The sequence below is a fragment of the Pseudophryne corroboree genome, chromosome 5 (genome assembly GCF_028390025.1).
Source record: "Pseudophryne corroboree isolate aPseCor3 chromosome 5, aPseCor3.hap2, whole genome shotgun sequence".
NCBI lineage: Eukaryota > Metazoa > Chordata > Amphibia > Anura > Myobatrachidae > Pseudophryne > Pseudophryne corroboree.
In genome coordinates, this window is record NC_086448.1 from 349,748,022 (window position 1) to 349,768,165 (window position 20,144).

Here is a 20,144-nt window from a genome sequence, read left to right on the forward strand (position 1 = left end):
CTCCACGGGCTGTCCACCGGTCAAGGGTGGGGTAAGTTAGACCGTCCAGGCAACGCTGGAAGGGCGTGGGACCCCAGCAGTAACTTCCAAAATGGCACCGGCCACATGCAGGCCGGGATCAGCACGGCACCCTGAAATGCACTTTGCAGGGACACAGGAGCACTCTGAAATGTAGCCCAGAACGGTCAGCAGCCAACACAAGGGCAGCAGGATACTTTTCAGGATCAGTTACGCTGGGGAGCTAGGAATGCACGTCCTACTCCATATCCAGTCAGCCCCCCCCCCCCCCCCCCCCCCAGCATGCGTATTCTACGGCAGGCTTACCGCGTCCTACGTCTGTTAAGGCCCACTCTACTCGTAAGGTGGGTTCTTCTTGGGCGGCTGCCCGGGGTATCTCGGCTTTACAACTCTGCCGAGCAGCTACTTGGTCGGGGTCGAACATGTTCGCAAAGTTCTACAGGTTCGATACTTTGGCCTCTGGGGATCTAAAGTTTGGTCAATCAGTTCTGCAGGAGCCTCCGCGCTCTCCCTCCCGTTCTGGGAGCTTTGATACATCCCCATGGTACTAATGTGGACCCCAGCATCTCTGGTAGGAGGGGCATAGATGGAGGAGCCAGCCCACAGTCTCAAACTCTTAAAGTGCCAATGGCTCTTAGTGGACCCGTCTATACCCCACGGTACTAATGTGGACCTCAGCATCCTCTACGGACTACGAGAAAAGGATTTACCGGTAGGTAATTAAAATCCTATTTTATAAATCTGCTATAACATTATAATCACTGACAGGTGATGATGAATAACATTGATTATCTCATTACAATGGTACCTGTCAATGGGTGGGATACATTATTCAGCAAGTGAACACTCAGTTCTTGAGCTTATAAGGATCTGACTGACTTTGACAAGAGCCAAATTGTGATGGTTGGATGACTAGGTCAGAGCATCTCCAAAAGTTCAGGTTTTGTGGGGTGTACCTGGTATGCCGTGGCTAGTATATGCCAAAAGTGGTCCAAGGGAAATAACTGGTAACTGAATAATTGCCGCCCAATGCCTACTGATGCACTTGGGGTGCAAAGGCTAGCCTATCTGGTCCAATAAATCAGAAGAGCTGCTGTAGCACAAATTTTTTAACACATTGATGTTGGCTATGACAGAATGGTGTCAGAATACAGTGTATGGCAGCTTTCTGCTTATGGACACATGAGCGTCTAAACTAAGCCATGGAGCAATATCAGAAGGCGGCCTGGTTTGATGAATCACTTTTTCTTTTACATCATGTGGACTGCCGGGTATATGTGCATGTCGTTTACCTGGGAAAAAGATAGCACCAGGATGCACTGTGGGGAAAAAGGCAAGCTGGCAGAAGCAGTTTAATGCTCTTGGCAATGTTCTGTTGGGAATTCTTGGTACCTGGCAGCATTTGGATGTTACACACATGCCATCAATGTTAACGTAGGTGGTAACAGTATTCCCTGATAGCAGTGGTCTCTCATCAGTGTAATGCACCCTGCTAGACTACAAAAATTGTTCAGGAAAGGTTTGAGGAACATGGTAAAGTTTTCAAGGTACTGACTTTGCATCCAAAATATCAATCTCCAAATCCCCAGGAGTCTGGGCCTTGGAGTTTTCATCTCACGACTTAAATGATCTGATGCTAACGTCTTGGTGCCAGATACCACAAGGCATCTTCAGAGATCTTGTGAAGTCCATGCTTTGACGGGTCAGAGCTGTTTTGGTAGCAAGTGGGAGAGCTACACAATATTAGGCAGGTGGTTTTAATGTTATGGCTGATTTATATGCTTGTTTGTACTGTATATAGCTATTGTTGTATCTTTTTTTTTTTTTTTTCAAACTATTTTTATTGCAATCTCACATCGTACAGAGTAAGTAAGCAGCATTTCGAGACATGAAATAGAGTATATAGTTAACAATGTACAACATAATATATATTATACAAAATCCTCTTAACAGGAGACAGGGAGTCACATATTATTCAGTCTCATATAATACCAGGTAGAGATCCAAACATATTTTCAAACTTTTCCTCTTATAATAACTTTTATACCCTTCCAAGAAAGGGAACATGTGTATAACTAGTGATATCAGGGAATTTATAGTGTGTTTTAATTACCAAAGCGGAGTAGATTATAGATGAAAAGGGATGGGTCGAATATCGATTCTCCACTAGTAAAGACAAGTTATCCAAAAAATCCCTAAACTAATACAAAATACCTAAAACATAAGAAAATAAACTAACATGTAATGCCTACTATGGGACACGGGTCGTCGATCCATCCACAGCACAATCTTCCCAAATCGGGGGTCTAAATTTCCAATCAACCCGGTATACAATTGAATATAGAAGGGAGTGGAGAGGGGTCCAGAGAAGACGAGAAAGGGTAAGTTAGATGTTTAAGGGGTTAGGGTGGTCTATAGCGTGGAGGAGGTACCATGAGGTAGATTGAAAGCATTTGTCAATGGCCTGTTTAGTATGTAAAGGGAGTGTCAAAATGTAAGTGTTCCAACATTGGAACAAGGCAGGGGTGAGCCTCTCCTTATGGATAGAGGTCTCCAGCCAGTCCATGGTGAATAGAAAAAATAGTCTAGAGGTCACCATCGAGATATTAGGAGGTATGTTGTGGATCCACTGTTGTAGGATTGCCTTCCTGCCAGCTGCTGATAGTATCATAAGCAGTTTTTTATTAGCCCTGGGGATGTCAGGCTGGTCAGTCAAACACCCGAACAGTGCCCAGGAGGCAGTGCAACTAAAGGATATGCCTAAGGACGTGGTTCCATAGTGATGTACCTCATGCCAAAACTGTGACACCAGAGCGCAATCCCAGAAGCAATGGAAGAGGTCGGCCCCCTCCATTAGGCATTTGGTGCATTTACTGTCTTCTGAGATGCCCATCAAAGATCGGCGTTTAGGTGAGATGTATGCCCTATGGAGCATTTTATAGGCCATTTCTTGGTAAGAGCTTGCAGGAATAAGCTTTAAGGTCAATTGAAAGTGATTTAAGAGGGATTCAGGGGTGACTGTTGGGATGTGGGAGGACCATTGGGACAGCTCCGGAAGGTCCGTGTCTGGGATAAGTTCAAGACGGATACGTGTATAAATGGTTGATATGGAGTAGCAGGTTGATTGGAGTAGTGTGTCTAGAGAGTTAAGAAAGTCGATCCCTGTCAGTTTAGATCATGGGTCTTCAACCTGTGGCCCTCCAGCTGCTGTGGAACTACACATCCCAGCATGCCCTGCCTCAGTTTTAGCATACATTAATAGCAAAACTGTGGCAGGGCATGCTGGGATGTGTAGTTTCACAGCAGCTGGAGGGCCACAGGTTGAAGACCCATGGTTTAGATAGTACAGTTTTAAGATACAGGTTGAGTATCCCTTATCCAAAATGCTTGGGACCAGAGGAATTTTGGATATCGGATTTTTCTGTATTTTGGAATAATTGCATACCATAATGAGATATCATGGTGATGGGACCTAAATCTAAGCACAGAATGCATTTATGTTACATATACACCTTATACACATAGCCTGAAGGTAATTTTAGCCAATATTTTTTGTAACTTTGTGCATTAAACAAAGTGTGTCTACATTCACACAATTCATTTATGTTTCAAATACACCTTATACACACAGCCTGAAGGTCATTTAATACAATATTTTTAATAACTGAGTATTAAACAAAGTTTGTGTACATTGAGCCATCAAAAAACAAAGGTTTCACTATCTCACTCGCACTCAAAAAAGTCCGTATTTCGGAATATTCCGTATTTCGGAATATTTGGATATGGGATACTCAACCTGTAGTGTATTGCTTGGAAATAGGCAAACTCGTGGTGAGGAAGCAGGCCGTATTTCTCTCGCGCCTCCGTGAAAGACAGCGGGGCGCGAGAGGAGTTAAGCAGGTTGCGTAGGTTGCGGATGCCAAGAGAGTGCCAGGTAGTGAAAGGTTGTAGAGCCCCCCCCCCCCCCCCCCCCCTCCTGAAACTCTAGGTTGCCGATAAGGGGCAGTGAAAGGGAGTATAAATATTGAAGTTTGAGAGATTTCCTCGCCATTTTCCACGCCTGTATTATGGGGAGTAGTAATAAATTAGTGGTAATATGTAAGGCCAATTTGGAGGGCTTGGCATGGAGAAGATAACTGAGGGATAAGGGAGCACATAGTTGAGAATCTAGGCTGGAATCGGTGTAATAATTATTGTTTCCAAGCCAATCCATAGCAATGCGTAAGAGGCACGCAAGATTGTATTGCTTAATATCAGGTAGATTGATTCCCCCTCTAGGTACCGTCTGGGATAATTTTTTCATGCTAATCCTTGGGCGTTTACCAGCCCAGATGTATTTGGAGATAGAGGTATTCAGAGAAGATAGGTCCGATTTAGATAATAATAGGGGGGTCATCTGTAAAACATAGAGGAGCTTTGGGAAGCTGGCCATCTTAAATAGGTTATATCTCCCTAGCATATTAAGGGGGAGGGATTGCCAGAGGCCAAGTTCGGTTCTAATCTTATGTAGGACTGGAGTGATATTAAGCCTATATAGGTGGCAGGGATGAGCAGGGAGTACAACGCCTAGAAAGGTAATATGTGTATTCGCCCATTTAAAGGGAAAGGTGGTCCCCCAACCCAGTCTCGCCTGTCCATATATGGCCAACGCCTCTGACTTACTATAATTAATGGTAAACCCTGCGAAAGAGGAGAAACGATCAGTCATGGCAATTAGCTGCGGGATTGTACGTGAGGATCTGACATAAAAAGGAGGAGGTCGTCTGCGAATGCCACCACCTTTAATTCCTGTGTTCCCACAGCAATGCCCTTATAGTTCTTGTGTGACAGAATATGGCGTATAAGGGGTTCCGGTGCCAAATCAAAAAGGAGGGGAGATAAGGGGCATCCTTGCCTAGTGCCTCTTTCCAACGTGAAGAATGAAGATGTCACATTATTGACTAAGACCTGCGCCACTGGGTTGGTATATAAGGTCTGCACCAAGTTGCAAAACGCTGTGCCAAACCCCTGGTGGGCGAGCACTCGAGATAGGTGAGGCCAGGCAATTTTATCAAATGCCTTCTCTGCGTCTAAATTTATAATGATGTTATTTTCGGCCTGGCTAAGGCGGGTGTAAGATATCGCAGTTAAGGCCGCCCGCACTCCCCGTGTGGATTGTCTACCCTTGACGAATCCCATCTGTGCGGGTGAGATGAGATGGGGTAAGTATGCTTGCAACCTGTTAGCTATGATTTTAGTCAAGATTTTAAAGTCTTGATTGAGGAGTGAAATGGGGCGGTATGACCCAACCTGAGTAGGATCTTTACCAGGTTTTGCTAGCACTATGAGCTTGGCTTCGTTAAAACGAAGGGGAGTCTCCCCTGTTGTTAGTATATGGTTATATAATCGTGTTAATACGGGGAGTATATCGGCATCTAGCACCTTATAAAATTCAGCGCTGAAACCGTCAGGGCCAGGGCTCTTTCCATTGGGGAGGGACTTAATGGTGGCCCGCACCTCCTCATCAGTTATGGGAGCATCCAACGAGTCCCTCTCTTCTAACTCCAGCTTCGGTAACTTCGCCTCATCTAGGAATAATTGACCATCAGTTGCGTTATCAATGTCGGCAGTGTATAGGGACTTATAGAAACGCATAAAAGCCGAGCAGATGTCAGTGGGATCAGAAAGAACACCTCCAGAGCTGTGCAACGAGTCAACCCATGTTTTGTTTCGGGGCCCCCTAACCAGGTTGGCCAGGAGCTTACCGGATTTATTCCCCCACCTATGAAACCTGTTCCTGCCGTAGTCGTAGCTGATCTGGGCCTGTTCGGTGAGAAAGGTATCATAGTTTTGTTTTGCCATGAGGTACGTCTCCTTATGAGTAGGGCTATCACTTTGTATGTGCGATATGCAAGTGTGAGAGCCGCACTAAGTTCCTGTAGTTTTATGTTAAATTTCTTGCGCTTAGAATTGACATAGGAGATGATATGGCCACGAAGGACTGCCTTAGAGGCTCCCCAAAAAAGTGGAGTGTTAGATTCTTGATCCAGGTTGTCAGTAGTATAATTATGCCAGGTGTGTTTAAGATGTAATAAGAAATCCTCTGAGTGTGTGAGATATGCTGGGAATCTCCAACATTTAGATATGTTCTGGGGTAGGGATAAATGTAGGGACAAGGTAATGGGGGCGTGGTCCGAAATAATGATGTCCTTAATTGAGGTGTGGGTAACTTTAGAAAAGAGGTGTTTGGATAAAAATAGATAGTCAATGCGAGAGTGAGTAGAATGTGGGTGCGAATAGAAAGAATAATGTCGTTGAAGGGGGTTATGTATACGCCAGGGGTCTAATAGGGTGAGTTGAGAACAAAGAGAGGAAAGCAGAGTAGAGGAGGGCCCGGGTCTTTTGGTACCTACCCCCGACCTATCCATGGATGGATCAACGACCGTGTTGAAATCTCCTCCTAGGATTAAGTTCTGGCCACCCCAGGATAAAACTCTTTGAAGAATATCTGCAAAAAAGAGATTGTTAGATCCAGTAGGTGCATATACGTTTAGAAAGGTATATATCACATTGTCAATAGAGACATCTAGAAAGATAAATCTGCCCTCGGGGTCGATATATTTTTTAAGGATGGAGAATTGGAGATTCTTATGAAAGAGGATGGCCACACCTCTGGTTTTATTGGTGTAAGGAGCAGATATGCATTCCCCAATCCAAGGGGCTCTCAATGACATAGGGGAGTTATGCTCCCAGTGCGTTTCTTGTAGGAACACTACTTGAGGGGACAAGCGAGAGAGATGAGCAACTACCTTCTTGCGTTTGATGGGGCTATTTAGACCCTCCACATTCCAAGAAACTATATTAAAATCTAAAAGTGGGGTTGTCACCGGGGTTGAGGTCTGAGAAACAACGTGGTCAGCCATTCTATCCTACCCCCGTAGATGGAGAATAGAATATCAAAATCGTATAGGTGAAACCATGCGTGAATAGCATGCCTAAATCATATCCCGAACACTGTGTGACCTACAGATTAAAGCAGCTGTAAAGATAGGCAAACTTTAAGTAAGGGTGGACAGTCAAGTGTCAGGGTGTGCAAAATGGGTCTTTGCCGCCATCGGATCGTCAAAAAAGCATGGTTTTCCATTGACAAAAACCCGAAGACGGGCAGGGTATAACAGTGAGAACTTGACGTTGTCTTCAAACAGTCGCTTGCATATCGGAGCGAACTCTCTGCGCTTGTTGGCGACATGAGTGGAGAAGTCCTGGAAGATAAGCAGCCTTTCTCCCTTATAGAGGAGGTTCTCTGACTTTCGGTAGTGGTCCAAGAGCTTAGCTTTATCCGCGTAGTTTAGAATCCGTAGGATAACAGGTCTAGGGCGTCCCGCGGATTCTCTGCGTTCAGGGCCAATCCTGTGTGCCCTTTCAATGGCCAATGGTGAGCCCTGAAGATCCATACCTAATTTGTCGGGTAGCCAGTTGGATAGAAGGTCTAGCAGCGCGTGGCCCCTCACCGATTCCGGGATGCCCACCACCCTCAGGTTGTTTCGGCGGCTCCGATTCTCCAAGTCATCGAGTTTTTCAGTGAGACCTTTAATTTCTGTGGTTTGGGTCTTTATGGTAGACTGTGCGGCTTGTAGATCGTCTTCCAATGTTGAGACCCTCTGCTCGACTTCATCTAAACGGTTACTGTGTTGAGTCAGCTGGGCTAAGGTGGAGTCAATGGCTTCTTTGATGCCCGCCAGTTTTTCGTCTAGGAGAGGTCCAAGAACCGCAGCAATGTCAGTGGGTTTCATTTTAGGCTGTTTGGTAGTTGAAGTGTTAGTACGTTTTCTTTGGGATCGAGATCGGGTGGTGGAGCAATCGGAGTCAGAAGAATTTCTGTGGGACGTGTCTTCGCGTGCGCCTGAAATAGGACCAGTCGAGGACATTGGGGTGGATACCAGGAACTTTTCCATATGAGGTCGCTAGAAATAGATATGTAGAGTAGAAGCAATGTAGGGCGCAGTGAGTAGTTTAATGAGGGTCACATCAGCGTTGGGAAGGTACTGGAAAGTTACATTGCTATGAAGATAGCAGACATGTCAGGATGTTGCGGATCAGGGTTGCCAGTAGCAACGTGTTAGAGGTGTCAGAGTGTGGCACCTCAGAATACCACAGCGGCGTGATGTATATGTCAAAAGGCTCGGGGTGAGGTAGCGGGAGCCAGGCATCCACAGCGATGAGTCTGCAACTTCCGGGCACGGCAGGTGGCGGTAGGGCTGTTAAAGTATCCTACCTGTTGTTTCAAGGCGCAATATAATGGTTCCCCTCCGGCCGCTGAACAGGAGATATGAGAATAGGTAAAACTATGGGATTAGCTGTGCAGTGGCTGTGAGTTGTCTAATCCAGAAGTCGCCACAAGAAGGAGCTCGAGTTACAGCTATCACCAGCCATGAAGTGAATACTGTGCCATTCGTAAGATGGCCGCCGCCTGTCAGTGAGACCAGGTCCCCCCGGAGGTCTCCCGGCCGCTAGTCCCCGTCAGCGAGGGGGGAGATCTTTCATGCTGGGTGGTGTGTGAGGCGGGGGTCAGAGGGCAGGTGTCCGGCGAAGCCGGGGATCAGTGAGGCATGATCCAAGGTCCGGGCGGCGCCAACCGCAAGATGGCCGCCGGCCGCCAGCCACACGCGACCCGGCCCCCACCCCCCGCAGGCCGCCTGTTCACCGGTCTCCCGTGAGGGCCAGTGTCCGATGGGTGAGCTGTTAAGTGCCAGGGAGTGCTGTTCAGGTGGGGGATGGAGTCCGCAGAGTCGCCGTACCGGGTCCGATGGATCGACGGATCCACTTCAAAATCGAGGCCCCGGCTTCTGAGGCGGAGGTAGGCCGCAATTCGCAGGGGGCAACGCAGGGCCCCCCCGATTCCGCAGCTTCGACCTCCGGGTGCAGGTTGATGTAGCAGGGTTGAGGGGATTGTATCCCTGCAGGTGGGCCCTCAAATCCAGGTCAGGGATGTATATTTAAGGTTTGGCTGGCCGGAGCTCTACAGGAACCCGACCTCTCCTGATGCCAGCTAGGCCACGCCCCCTATTGTTGTATCTTAATCATTACTGCTATTTAAAAATTTCGGTAAGTACAAGTATTAAAGTATAAAACAAATGTATTAATTATGCTTCTATAGTTGATGCCAAAGTGACTTTTATCTTACAGAAGCGCAGTTCACGCATGAATGTGTTGGGTAGCCAAAGTCCACTCCATCCTTCCACTCTTAGCACAGGTAAACAGAGCTGCTGGTTGTTGTTTTTTTTGTTTTTTTTGTTTTTTTAGATTTCCATTGATAATGTATTTTGTTGATATTACAGAATTACTTATTTTTTCCTTAGTAATTCATAGGACACAACCATGGTTCCATGGTAGAATATCCAGAGAAGAGTCACAAACAATCATTAAACAACAAGGGCTTGTGGATGGGTAAGAAAGCATATTACAAATCACTGCGCTTGGTAATATATCTGATACCAAACATGTACTGTAACAGTATATGCAAGTTTAAAAGGAATTAGGTCATTTATTACACATACAGTATTTTCACTTAAACATTGTTACTGGAACCTTTTTGTCTTTCAGCCTTTTTCTCCTTCGAGACAGTCAGAGTAATCCAAAGACCTTTGTGCTTACACTGTGCCACCACCAGAAAATAAAGCATTTCCAGATTTTACCGGTTAGTTAATTCTTTTGAAACACACTTTCTTCAAATCTTTAACATTTTTTGTAATGTTGGAACCTCTGCTGTGGTTCACATTTGCAAACATTCTATCTATACCAGAGCATGCAGAGCTTTTTTCTTGGTCTATAGCAGTAAGACATTGAGGAGCCTGAGAGCACTTTTGCCAGTCTGTTTTGGAGGGAACAACTTTACTCTATGGGGTAAATGATTATTGAAGGGTGTTTGTTTTTATGTATTTTTTTTGTTTTGTTATGTTTAACCTTTTCATCTTCCTTTCAGTGTAGGCATATTTTTCTAACTTATCTCAACACTAGTAAGGAACCCTAAATGTCCATGTTTTCCAGCTCACCTAGCTAGAACAATTTTGTTTTTTGTTTTTGCTGACTCTCACATTTTGAAAGAAATGCAGATGGCACAAATGTGATTTGCTAGGGTTCCATATGAACTGGAATTGGGAAACAATGAGCTAAACCAGAGTTTCCCAAACTCCACCATTGCAGTCCAGGTTTTAAGGATATCTATGCTTGAGCACAGGTTATTTAATTAGTACCTCAATCAATTTGATTTAACCTAAAGCAAATAGATTTTGATGGACTCCAAACGTGCGCAAAGAAGCCTATATTAGTATATTTTCCCAAATGGATGTCGCCACACCCTCAAATAAACTTTAAAAATGTTTACGCAATGGGAAACGACACGTATGTGCCCTAGTGGTTTAAATGTATGAGGGCTATATTAATTTTTTTTATTCTGCACTGAACGTGCCCATAAGTGTCTGGTTTAGCCGCATAAAATGGCTAAACCCGACAATAGTGCTGAGCATGACGCAGAAAGTCCAGTTTGGGCACCCAAACGGGTCACCCTTTACATATTTCTGCTCGCCAGCATGGGGAGCTGTGAGCTGATGTGTCTACCCACAGCAAATCATGCCTAAATGGAACAACAATTGAATTGCAGTCAGACACCATCTAGTGGCAGCCGCAGGGTAAACAATCAAATTCCCCCTAAAATGCAAACACTGAGAATACCAGCATGTAATGAAATTAATAAACCATTTACCCCTTTTTGAACAGTTACTTACTTGCATTATCCCTCCATATTTTTTTTTTTGTAATGTTACTCCATTTAGTCCATGTAACAGTAAAAATGCCAATGTGTAGTTTTGTCGCCAAAGATTACAATAAAACAGTCAATTTTGTGCAAGAGATTGATAATCTATAGAGAAATCTATCTGAAACTAAGGTTCCAACCCAAATGGAGACAGGTGGCGTACAACACTCACAATTTGACCCCATTTATTGTGCTTCTAAAGGTTTATTTGTATCTTCTATTTGTGTTATTATCTCCCAAACAGGTGAGAAAAGGTGGGGAAAGTGTAATAGTGTACCCCGCTGACTCTCTTTAATAGGCATAGATAGACTTATAAAGGTACTGTATATTTAACAGAAAGATGTACAAATCTATTATAAATGGTCAGTGCATCACACTCATGATTAAAAATGTATTTCTCCGGCAGGGTCCACAGGTTATCCACAGGATAACAATGGGATATGATCGATTCCGCTTAGTAGATGGAATACGGACACAGCTGCACTGTTTTGGGAGGAGACTACCAAACAGTAGCTGACGCGGCTGCCACCACGGGTGCACCAGCGCTAGGCCTTGGGGATCTTAGGCACTAGGAATAGTATGAGGCCGCAATCCCTAGGGTTGATGTCAGCAGGGGGGGTTAGACGCGCTCCTGGTCGCCCCTCCTCCCCGGTTCATGACCCGTTTCCGCCAAGTCTCCCGCCATGAACGGTTTCCTTGCTTCCGTCCCAGACGCTACCACGAGGGGACTCGGTCGCAGCATAGACCGCTGCGTCTGTGTTCACTAAGCGCTACCACGAGGAGACCTGGTCGCAGCATTGGCGGCTGTGTGACCGGTGTGTCTGTGTTCACTGAGCGTCTGTGTTCACTATAGGTTCCCGGAGCGACAGTGTACACTAGTAGTGTCTGGATCCACTCAGCTTTCGCTAACGTATTGATCGATTCTGGAAACGAGGGGAGTCTCCCTGTATCCCACTCTACTGAGTACGGGCTATACAGCACTAAATTTCAATCTACTTTTCTTTTTCATCCACTAGGGGTCACTGGAGTACTCTTGGGATATGGACGGCTTCCACAGGAACAAGGCACTGAATAAATTAATTTTGCAACTACTCCTCCTCTCCATATCCCAGAGTACCTCAGTGTTTTTTCTGTGCTCAACACAGCAAGAAGGCTTGTGGAGTTTATCCACATTCATTGGAATTTTTTATTTTTTTTTCAACAATTTTCACATCCCTTCCCCCCTTCCAATAGGCGTGGGTCTGGGATAGTGGAAGCTGCTACTAGCAGCTGTGGGTGTCGGGCCTCTCTAAAAAGAGCTCCCTCACACCACGTGCAGGACTGCCTGCAGGAAAGCTGGACGGAGCTTGAACAAGAAGCCCCGTCATAGCCCTCACTACAGGGAGTCCAGGTATGTTGGGTTGGGGCGGTCAGCTCACGCTGCTGCCCCGCTGTGTGGGGCAATCCTTCTAAGGCGCTGGACTTAGGGGGGGGTGTTAGGAGAGCCGCCCGCCGCCGCTTACAAGTCCCCACCGATACCGCTCCCTGAGCCGCGCGTGCATAGGCCGCTCCACGGCTCTATGCTGTGCGCTCCCCGGCTCCCGCTAGCGCCTCCCGGCCTCTTCTCAGCCGCATGTAAGCCCGGCTCCGTGTACAGAGAGCGGTATACGGAGCACGGGGGGGGAGGCACATAGAAAGAAGGCAGTAGTGAATGCCCTTAGCAGTAGCAGCGCTGCAGGGTTTTTTTAGTAGGCTATTAAGCCTTGGCTATCAGGATATATATGCAGTTTAGTGGGGATAATCTGCATTTTGTGTTATACTGGAAACTTGGCATATTTAACCATGCTTCCTGTTTTGTTTTGTTTTGTTTTGTTTTGTTTTTCCTGTCTGTTTCCAGAGTTCCTATACTACATCTATACTTCACTAAAGGCGCAGGGGTGTTAGGGGGGAATTTGGGATCAGGTTTTCCATATTGCTGGCGTGCACTGCACTTAGCCAGAATATATATATATATATATATATATATATATATATATATATATATATATATATTTCTCTGACGTCCTAGTGGATGCTGGGAACTCCGTAAGGACCATGGGGAATAGCGGCTCCGCAGGAGACTGGGCACAAAAAGTAAAAGCTTTAGACTAGCTGGTGTGCACTGGCTCCTCCCCCTATGACCCTCCTCCAAGCCTCAGTTAGATTTTTGTGCCCGAACGAGAAGGGTGCAAGCTAGGTGGCTCTCCTGAGCTGCTTAGAAGTAAAAGTTTAAATAGGTTTTTTATTTTCAGTGAGTCCTGCTGGCAACAGGCTCACTGCATCGTGGGACTAAGGGGAGAAGAAGCGAACTCACCTGACTGCAGAGTGGATTGGGCTTCTTGGCTACTGGACATTAGCTCCAGAGGGACGATCACAGGTTCAGCCTGGATGGGTCCCGGAGCCGCGCCGCCGGCCCCCTTACAGAGCCAGAAGAGCGAAGAGGTCCGGAGAAAGCGGCGGCAGAAGACGTTCCTGTCTTCAAATAAGGTAGCGCACAGCACTGCAGCTGTGCGCCATTGCTCTCAGCACACTTCACACTCCGGTCACTGAGGGTGCAGGGCGCTGGGGGGGAGCGCCCTGACACGCAATAAAAACGATATAAAAACCTTATATGGCTAAAAAAAATGCATCACATATAGCTCCTGGGCTATATGGATGCATTTATCCCCTGCCAGTTTCCTGAAAAAAGCGGGAGAAAAGGCCGCCGTGAAGGGGGCGGAGCCTTTCTCCTCAGCACACAAGCGCCATTTTCTTTCACAGCTCCGCTGGAAGGACGGCTCCCTGACTCTCCCCTGCAGTCCTGCACTACAGAAACAGGGTTAAACAGAGAGGGGGGCACTATTGGCAGCTAATATATAAATACAGCAGCTATAACAGGGAGTAACACTTATATAAGGTTATCCCTGTATATATATAGCGCTCTGGTGTGTGCTGGCAAACTCTCCCTCTGTCTCCCCAAAGGGCTAGTGGGGTCCTGTCCTCTATCAGAGCATTCCCTGTGTGTGTGCTGGGTGTCGGTACGATTGTGTCGACATGTATGAGGAGGAAAATGATGTGGAAGCAGAGCAATTGCCTGTGTTAGTGATGTCACCCCCTAGGGAGTCGACACCTGACTGGATGGTAGTAATTAAAGAATTACGTGACAATGTCAGCACTTTGCAAAAAACTGTTGACGACATGAGACAGCCGACAAATCAATTAGTGCCTGTTCAGGCGTCTCAGACACCGTCAGGGGCGCTAAAACGCCCGTTACCTCAGATGGTCGACACAGACCCTGACACGGATACTGAATCCAGTGTCGACGGTGACGAGACGAACGTAATGTCCAGTAGGGCCACACGTTACATGATCACGGCAATGAAGGAGGCATTGAACATTTCTGACACTACAAGTACCACAAAAAAGGGTATTATGTGGGGTGTGAAAAAACTACCAGTGGTTTTTCCTGAGTCAGATGAATTAAATGAGGTGTGTGATAAAGCGTGGGTTTCCCCCGATAAAAAACTGCTGATTTCTAATAAATTATTGGCACTATACCCTTTCCCGCCAGAGGTTAGGGCACGTTGGGAAACACCCCCTAGGGTAGATAAGGCGCTCACACGCTTATCAAAACAAGTGGCGTTACCGTCTCCTGATACGGCCGCTCTCAAGGAACCAGCTGATAGAAGGCTGGAAAATATCTTAAAAGGTATATACACACATACCGGTGTTATACTGCGACCAGCGATCGCCTCAGCCTGGATGTGCAGCGCTGGAGTGGCTTGGTCGGATTCCCTGACTGAAAATATTGATACCCTGGATAGGGACAGTATATTAACTATAGAGCATTTGAAGGATGCATTACTATATATGCGAGATGCACAGAGGGATATTTGCACCCTGGCATCTAGAGTAAGTGCGATGTCCATTTCTGCCAGAAGAACGTTATGGACGCGACAGTGGTCAGGTGATGCGGATTCCAAACGACATATGGAAGTATTGCCGTATAAAGGGGAGGAGTTATTTGGGGTCGGTCTATCGGACCTGGTGGCCACAGCAACGGCTGGAAAATCCACCTTTTTACCCCAGGTCACCTCTCAGCAGAAAAAGACACCGTCTTTTCAAACCCAGTCCTTTCGTCCCTATAAGGGCAAGAGGGAAAAAGGCCGCTCGTTCCTGCCCCGGGGCAGAGGAAGGGGAAAAAGACTGCACCATGCAGCCTCTTCCCAGGAGCAGAAGCCCTCCCCCGCTTCTGCCAAGTCCTCAGCATGACGCTGGGGCTCTGCAAGCAGACTCTGGCACGGTGGGGGGCCGTCTCAAGAATTTCAGCGCGCAGTGGGCTCACTCGCAAGTGGACCCCTGGATCCTGCAGGTAGTATCACAGGGGTACAAATTGGAATTCGAGACGTCTCCCCCTCGCCGGTTCCTGAAGTCTGCTCTACCAACGTCTCCCTCCGACAGGGAGGCAGTATTGGAAGCTATTCACAAGCTGTATTCCCAGCAGGTGATAATCAAGGTACCCCTCCTACAACAGGGAAAGGGGTATTATTCCACGCTGTTTGTGGTACCGAAGCCGGACGGCTCGGTGAGACCAATTTTAAATCTAAAATCTTTGAACACTTACATAAAAAGGTTCAAATTCAAGATGGAGTCACTCAGGGCAGTGATAGCGAACCTGGAAGAAGGGGACTATATGGTATCTCTAGACATCAAGGATGCTTATCTCCATGTCCCAATCTACCCTTCTCACCAAGGGTACCTCAGGTTTGTGATACAAAACTGTCATTATCAGTTTCAGACGCTGCCGTTTGGATTGTCCACGGCACCACGGGTCTTTACCAAGGTAATGGCCGAAATGATGATTCTTCTTCGAAGAAAAGGCGTATTAATTATCCCTTACTTGGACGATCTCCTGATAAGGGCAAGGTCCAGGGAACAGTTAGAGGTCGGAGTAGCACTATCTCAGGTAGTGCTACGTCAGCACGGGTGGATTCTAAATATCCCAAAATCACAGCTGATTCCAACAACACGTCTACTGTTCCTAGGGATGATTCTGGACACAGTCCAGAAAAAGGTGTTTCTCCCGGAGGAGAAGGCCAGGGAGTTATCCGAGCTAGTCAGGAACCTCCTAAAACCAGGACAAGTGTCAGTGCATCAGTGCACGAGAGTCCTGGGAAAAATGGTGGCTTCTTACGAAGCGATTCCATTCGGAAGATTCCATGCAAGAACTTTTCAGTGGGATCTGCTGGACAAATGGTCCGGATCGCATCTTCAGATGCATCAGCGGATAACCCTATCTCCAAGGACAAGGGTATCTCTCCTGTGGTGGTTACAGAAGGCTCATCTTCTAGAGGGCCGCAGATTCGGCATTCAGGATTGGATGCTGGTAACCACGGATGCCAGCCTGAGAGGCTGGGGAGCAGTCACACAGGGAAGAAATTTCCAGGGCTTGTGGTCAAGCATGGAAACGTCTCTTCACATAAATATCCTAGAGCTAAGGGCCATTTACAATGCCCTAAGTCAAGCAAGGCCTCTGCTTCAGGGTCAACCGGTATTGATCCAGTCGGACAACATCACGGCTGTCGCCCACGTAAACAGACAGGGCGGCACAAGAAGCAGGAGGGCAATGGCAGAAGCTGCAAGGATTCTCCGCTGGGCGGAAAATCATGTGATAGCACTGTCAGCAGTGTTCATTCCGGGAGTGGACAACTGGGAAGCAGACTTCCTCAGCAGACACGACCTCCACCCGGGGGAGTGGGGACTTCATCCAGAAGTCTTCCAAGTGATTGTAAACCGTTGGGAAAAACCAAAGGTGGACATGATGGCGTCCCGTCTCAACAAGAAACTGGACAGATATTGCGCCAGGTCAAGGGACCCTCAGACAATAGCGGTGGACGCTCTGGTAACTCCGTGGGTGTTCCAGTCGGTATATGTGTTCCCTCCTCTTCCTCTCATACCAAAAGTACTGAGAATCATAAGAAGGAGAGGAGTAAGAACGATACTCGTGGCTCCGGATTGGCCAAGAAGAACTTGGTACCCGGAGCTGCAAGAGGTGCTCACGGAGGACCCGTGGCCTCTACCTCTAAGGAAGGACCTGCTCCAGCAGGGACCTTGTCTGTCCCAAGACTTACCGCGGCTGCGTTTGACGGCATGGCGGTTGAACGCCGGATCCTGAAGGAAAAAGGCATTCCAGATGAAGTCATCCCTACCCTGATCAAGGCCAGGAAGGATGTAACTGCAAAACATTATCATCGCATTTGGCGAAAATATGTTGCGTGGTGTGAGGCCAAGAAGGCCCCTACGGAGGAATTTCAACTGGGTCGTTTCCTACATTTCCTGCAAGCAGGATTGTCTATGGGCCTAAAATTAGGATCCATTAAGGTTCAAATTTCGGCCCTGTCGATCTTCTTCCAGAAAGAACTGGCTTCAGTGCCTGAAGTTCAGACGTTTGTCAAAGGGGTACTGCATATACAGCCTCCTTTTGTGCCTCCAGTGGCACCTTGGGATCTCAATGTAGTTTTAGGGTTCCTAAAATCACATTGGTTTGAACCACTTGCCACAGTGGATTTGAAATATCTCACATGGAAAGTGGTAATGCTGTTGGCCCTGGCTTCAGCCAGGCGCGTATCAGAATTGGCGGCTTTATCCTATAAAAGCCCTTACCTGATATTTCATTCGGATAGGGCGGAATTGAGGACTCGTCCTCAATTTCTCCCTAAGGTGGTTTCAGCGTTTCACATGAATCAACCTATTGTGGTACCTGTGGCTACTAGGGACTTGGAGGACTCCAAGTTGCTGGACGTAGTCAGGGCCCTGAAAATATATGTTTCCAGGACGGCTGGAGTCAAAAAATCTGACTCGCTGTTTATACTGTATGCACCCAATAAGCTGGGTGCTCCTGCTTCTAAGCAGACGATTGCTCGTTGGATTTGTAGTACAATTCAACTTGCACATTCTGTGGCAGGCCTGCCACAGCCAAAATCTGTAAAAGCCCATTCCACAAGGAAGGTGGGCTCATCTTGGGCGGCTGCCCGAGGGGTCTCGGCTTTACAACTTTGCCGAGCAGCTACTTGGTCAGGGGCAAACACGTTTGCTAAATTCTACAAATTTGATACCCTGGCTGAGGAGGACCTGGAGTTCTCTCATTCGGTGCTGCAGAGTCATCCGCGCACTCCCGCCTGTTTGGGAGCTTTGGTATAATCCCCATGGTCCTTACGGAGTTCCCAGCATCCACTAGGACGTCAGAGAAAATAAGAATTTACTTACCGATAATTCTATTTCTCATAGTCCGTAGTGGATGCTGGGCGCCCATCCCAAGTGCGGATTGTCTGCAATACTTGTATATAGTTATTGTTACAAACAAATCGGGTTGTTTATTGTTGGAAGCCATCTTTTCAGAGGCTCCTACGGTTATCATACTGTTAACTGGGTTCAGATCACGAGTTGTACGGTGTGATTGGTGTGGCTGGTATGAGTCTTACCCGGGATTCAAAATCCTTCCTTATTATGTACGCTCGTCCGGGCACAGTATCTTAACTGAGGCTTGGAGGAGGGTCATAGGGGGAGGAGCCAGTGCACACCAGCTAGTCTAAAGCTTTTACTTTTTGTGCCCAGTCTCCTGCGGAGCCGCTATTCCCCATGGTCCTTACGGAGTTCCCAGCATCCACTACGGACTATGAGAAATAGAATTATCGGTAAGTAAATTCTTATTATATATATATATATATATATATATATATATATATACACATATATATATATATACAAGAACCTTAGTGCTATTTACTGAGTCGTGCAAATTGTCTGTGTTTGTAGTTTGTATTGTCTACCTGCATAATGAGTAAGGCACCAGCAAAGACTAAAAAGCAATTTCCCTGCCATGTCTGTAAAAGTGTGTTGCCTGATGGATCTACCACATGTACAGTATGTTTTGTGAATTCAGCTACAAATACAATTTCCACTCTGGTTTTAAAGCCAGTTTCATCTCCGGACCCTCCATGGGCTATGCTTGCAAATGTCCTGGTTGGATTGCAATCAGAATTGGCCGCCACTCGTCAAGAGTGGGAAGCGGCAAGATCTGAGTCTAAGGTGAGACCGCTAGAGTTACCAGAGGGGTCTCAATCTTACCAAAAGTCCAAGTCCACTTTGGGTGAAATGATAAGTTTCTTTTGTCTTATGATTTGCCAGTTTCTGCTAGGTTGTTTTCTGATAATTCTATGGTAGACCTCACTGCGGATGAGGGTGAGGAGGGCGAAGTAGACCAGCAGTCAGATAGTGACGATTTTGACAGCCCGGGCATTGATAATCTCATCAGAGCGGTGCGTCAGTCTCTGAAGTTTACAGAAACTGAGGAGCCTCTGACAAATGATGAAGTCGTCTTTACTAAACGATAGAGATCCCTTATGTGTTTTCCTGTTTCGGAATCTCTTAATAAAATGTTACTAAAAACACGAAAGAATCCGGATAAATGGTTTTCTATACCTAGCAGATTTAAGTCAAGTTACCCGTTTCCAGAGTCCATGACAGCTACATGGGAGAATCCGCCATTGGTGGATTCGTCCGTATCTAAACTTACAAAGAAATTAACCATACCAGTACCAACTGCTACTACGCTTAAAGACCCTTCAGACCGTAAAATAGAAGCTATGCTAAATTCCATGTATATAGCAGCAGGAGTGCTGCTGAGACCTGGGTTGGTTGGCATTTGGGTAACTAAGGCGCTAATGGTATGGATAAAAGAGCTCAAGTCTGCTCTACAGGACGATCATCTTATACTTCTCGCTGATCAAATCTGGGAAGCTGCTGACTATCTATGTACAGCTTCTACTGACGTCTGTCAGCTCACTTCTCGCCTTTCATCATCGCTAGTTACAGCACGTCGAGCACTCTGGCTACTTTCTTGGCAAGCGGAGGCGTAGGTCAAAAAAGGTATAGAGGCGTTACCTTACGGTGGCGAGAAGCTGTTCGGTCCTGAATTGGACAAATGGATTTCTGAGGCCACGGGAGGAAAGTCTGTTTTCTTACCTCAGTCCTTTCGTGGGCGCGGCAGAGGAGCGGCCACACCTGGTAGAAGAGGTCGGGGACGTGGTTTCCAACAAACCAACACAAGTCGTCAGGACGCTAAGGTCGCCAACAAGCCAGTGGTATGACGGGCTCCCAGCCCATTTCGGATCTCCAATTGTGGGAGCACGCCTTCAGACGTTCCAGCGGGCGTGGCTTCAGACGTCCACAGATGGGTGGATCCGTAATTTAGTGTTAAAAGGTTACAAAATAGAGTTCGATTGTCTTCCGCCAATGCGGTTTTTCAAGACAGGTCTGCCTGTGTCGGACGACAAGA

At 46.8% G+C, this 20,144-nt stretch overlaps 1 protein-coding gene across 5 annotated transcripts in view; it reads left to right on the forward strand.

The window, feature by feature from the left end:
• The window catches only part of GRB10 (growth factor receptor bound protein 10), a 474,936-nt gene that overhangs the window by 435,038 nt on the left and 19,754 nt on the right, over positions 1–20,144 (forward strand). For all 5 annotated transcript variants that reach the window (XM_063922618.1, XM_063922620.1, XM_063922619.1 and 2 more), the window contains 3 exons: positions 9,184–9,250; positions 9,357–9,444; positions 9,601–9,694. In XM_063922618.1, the coding sequence (XP_063778688.1) occupies positions 9,184–9,250; positions 9,357–9,444; positions 9,601–9,694 (249 nt within the window). The remainder of the gene's footprint in view (positions 1–9,183; positions 9,251–9,356; positions 9,445–9,600; positions 9,695–20,144) is intronic.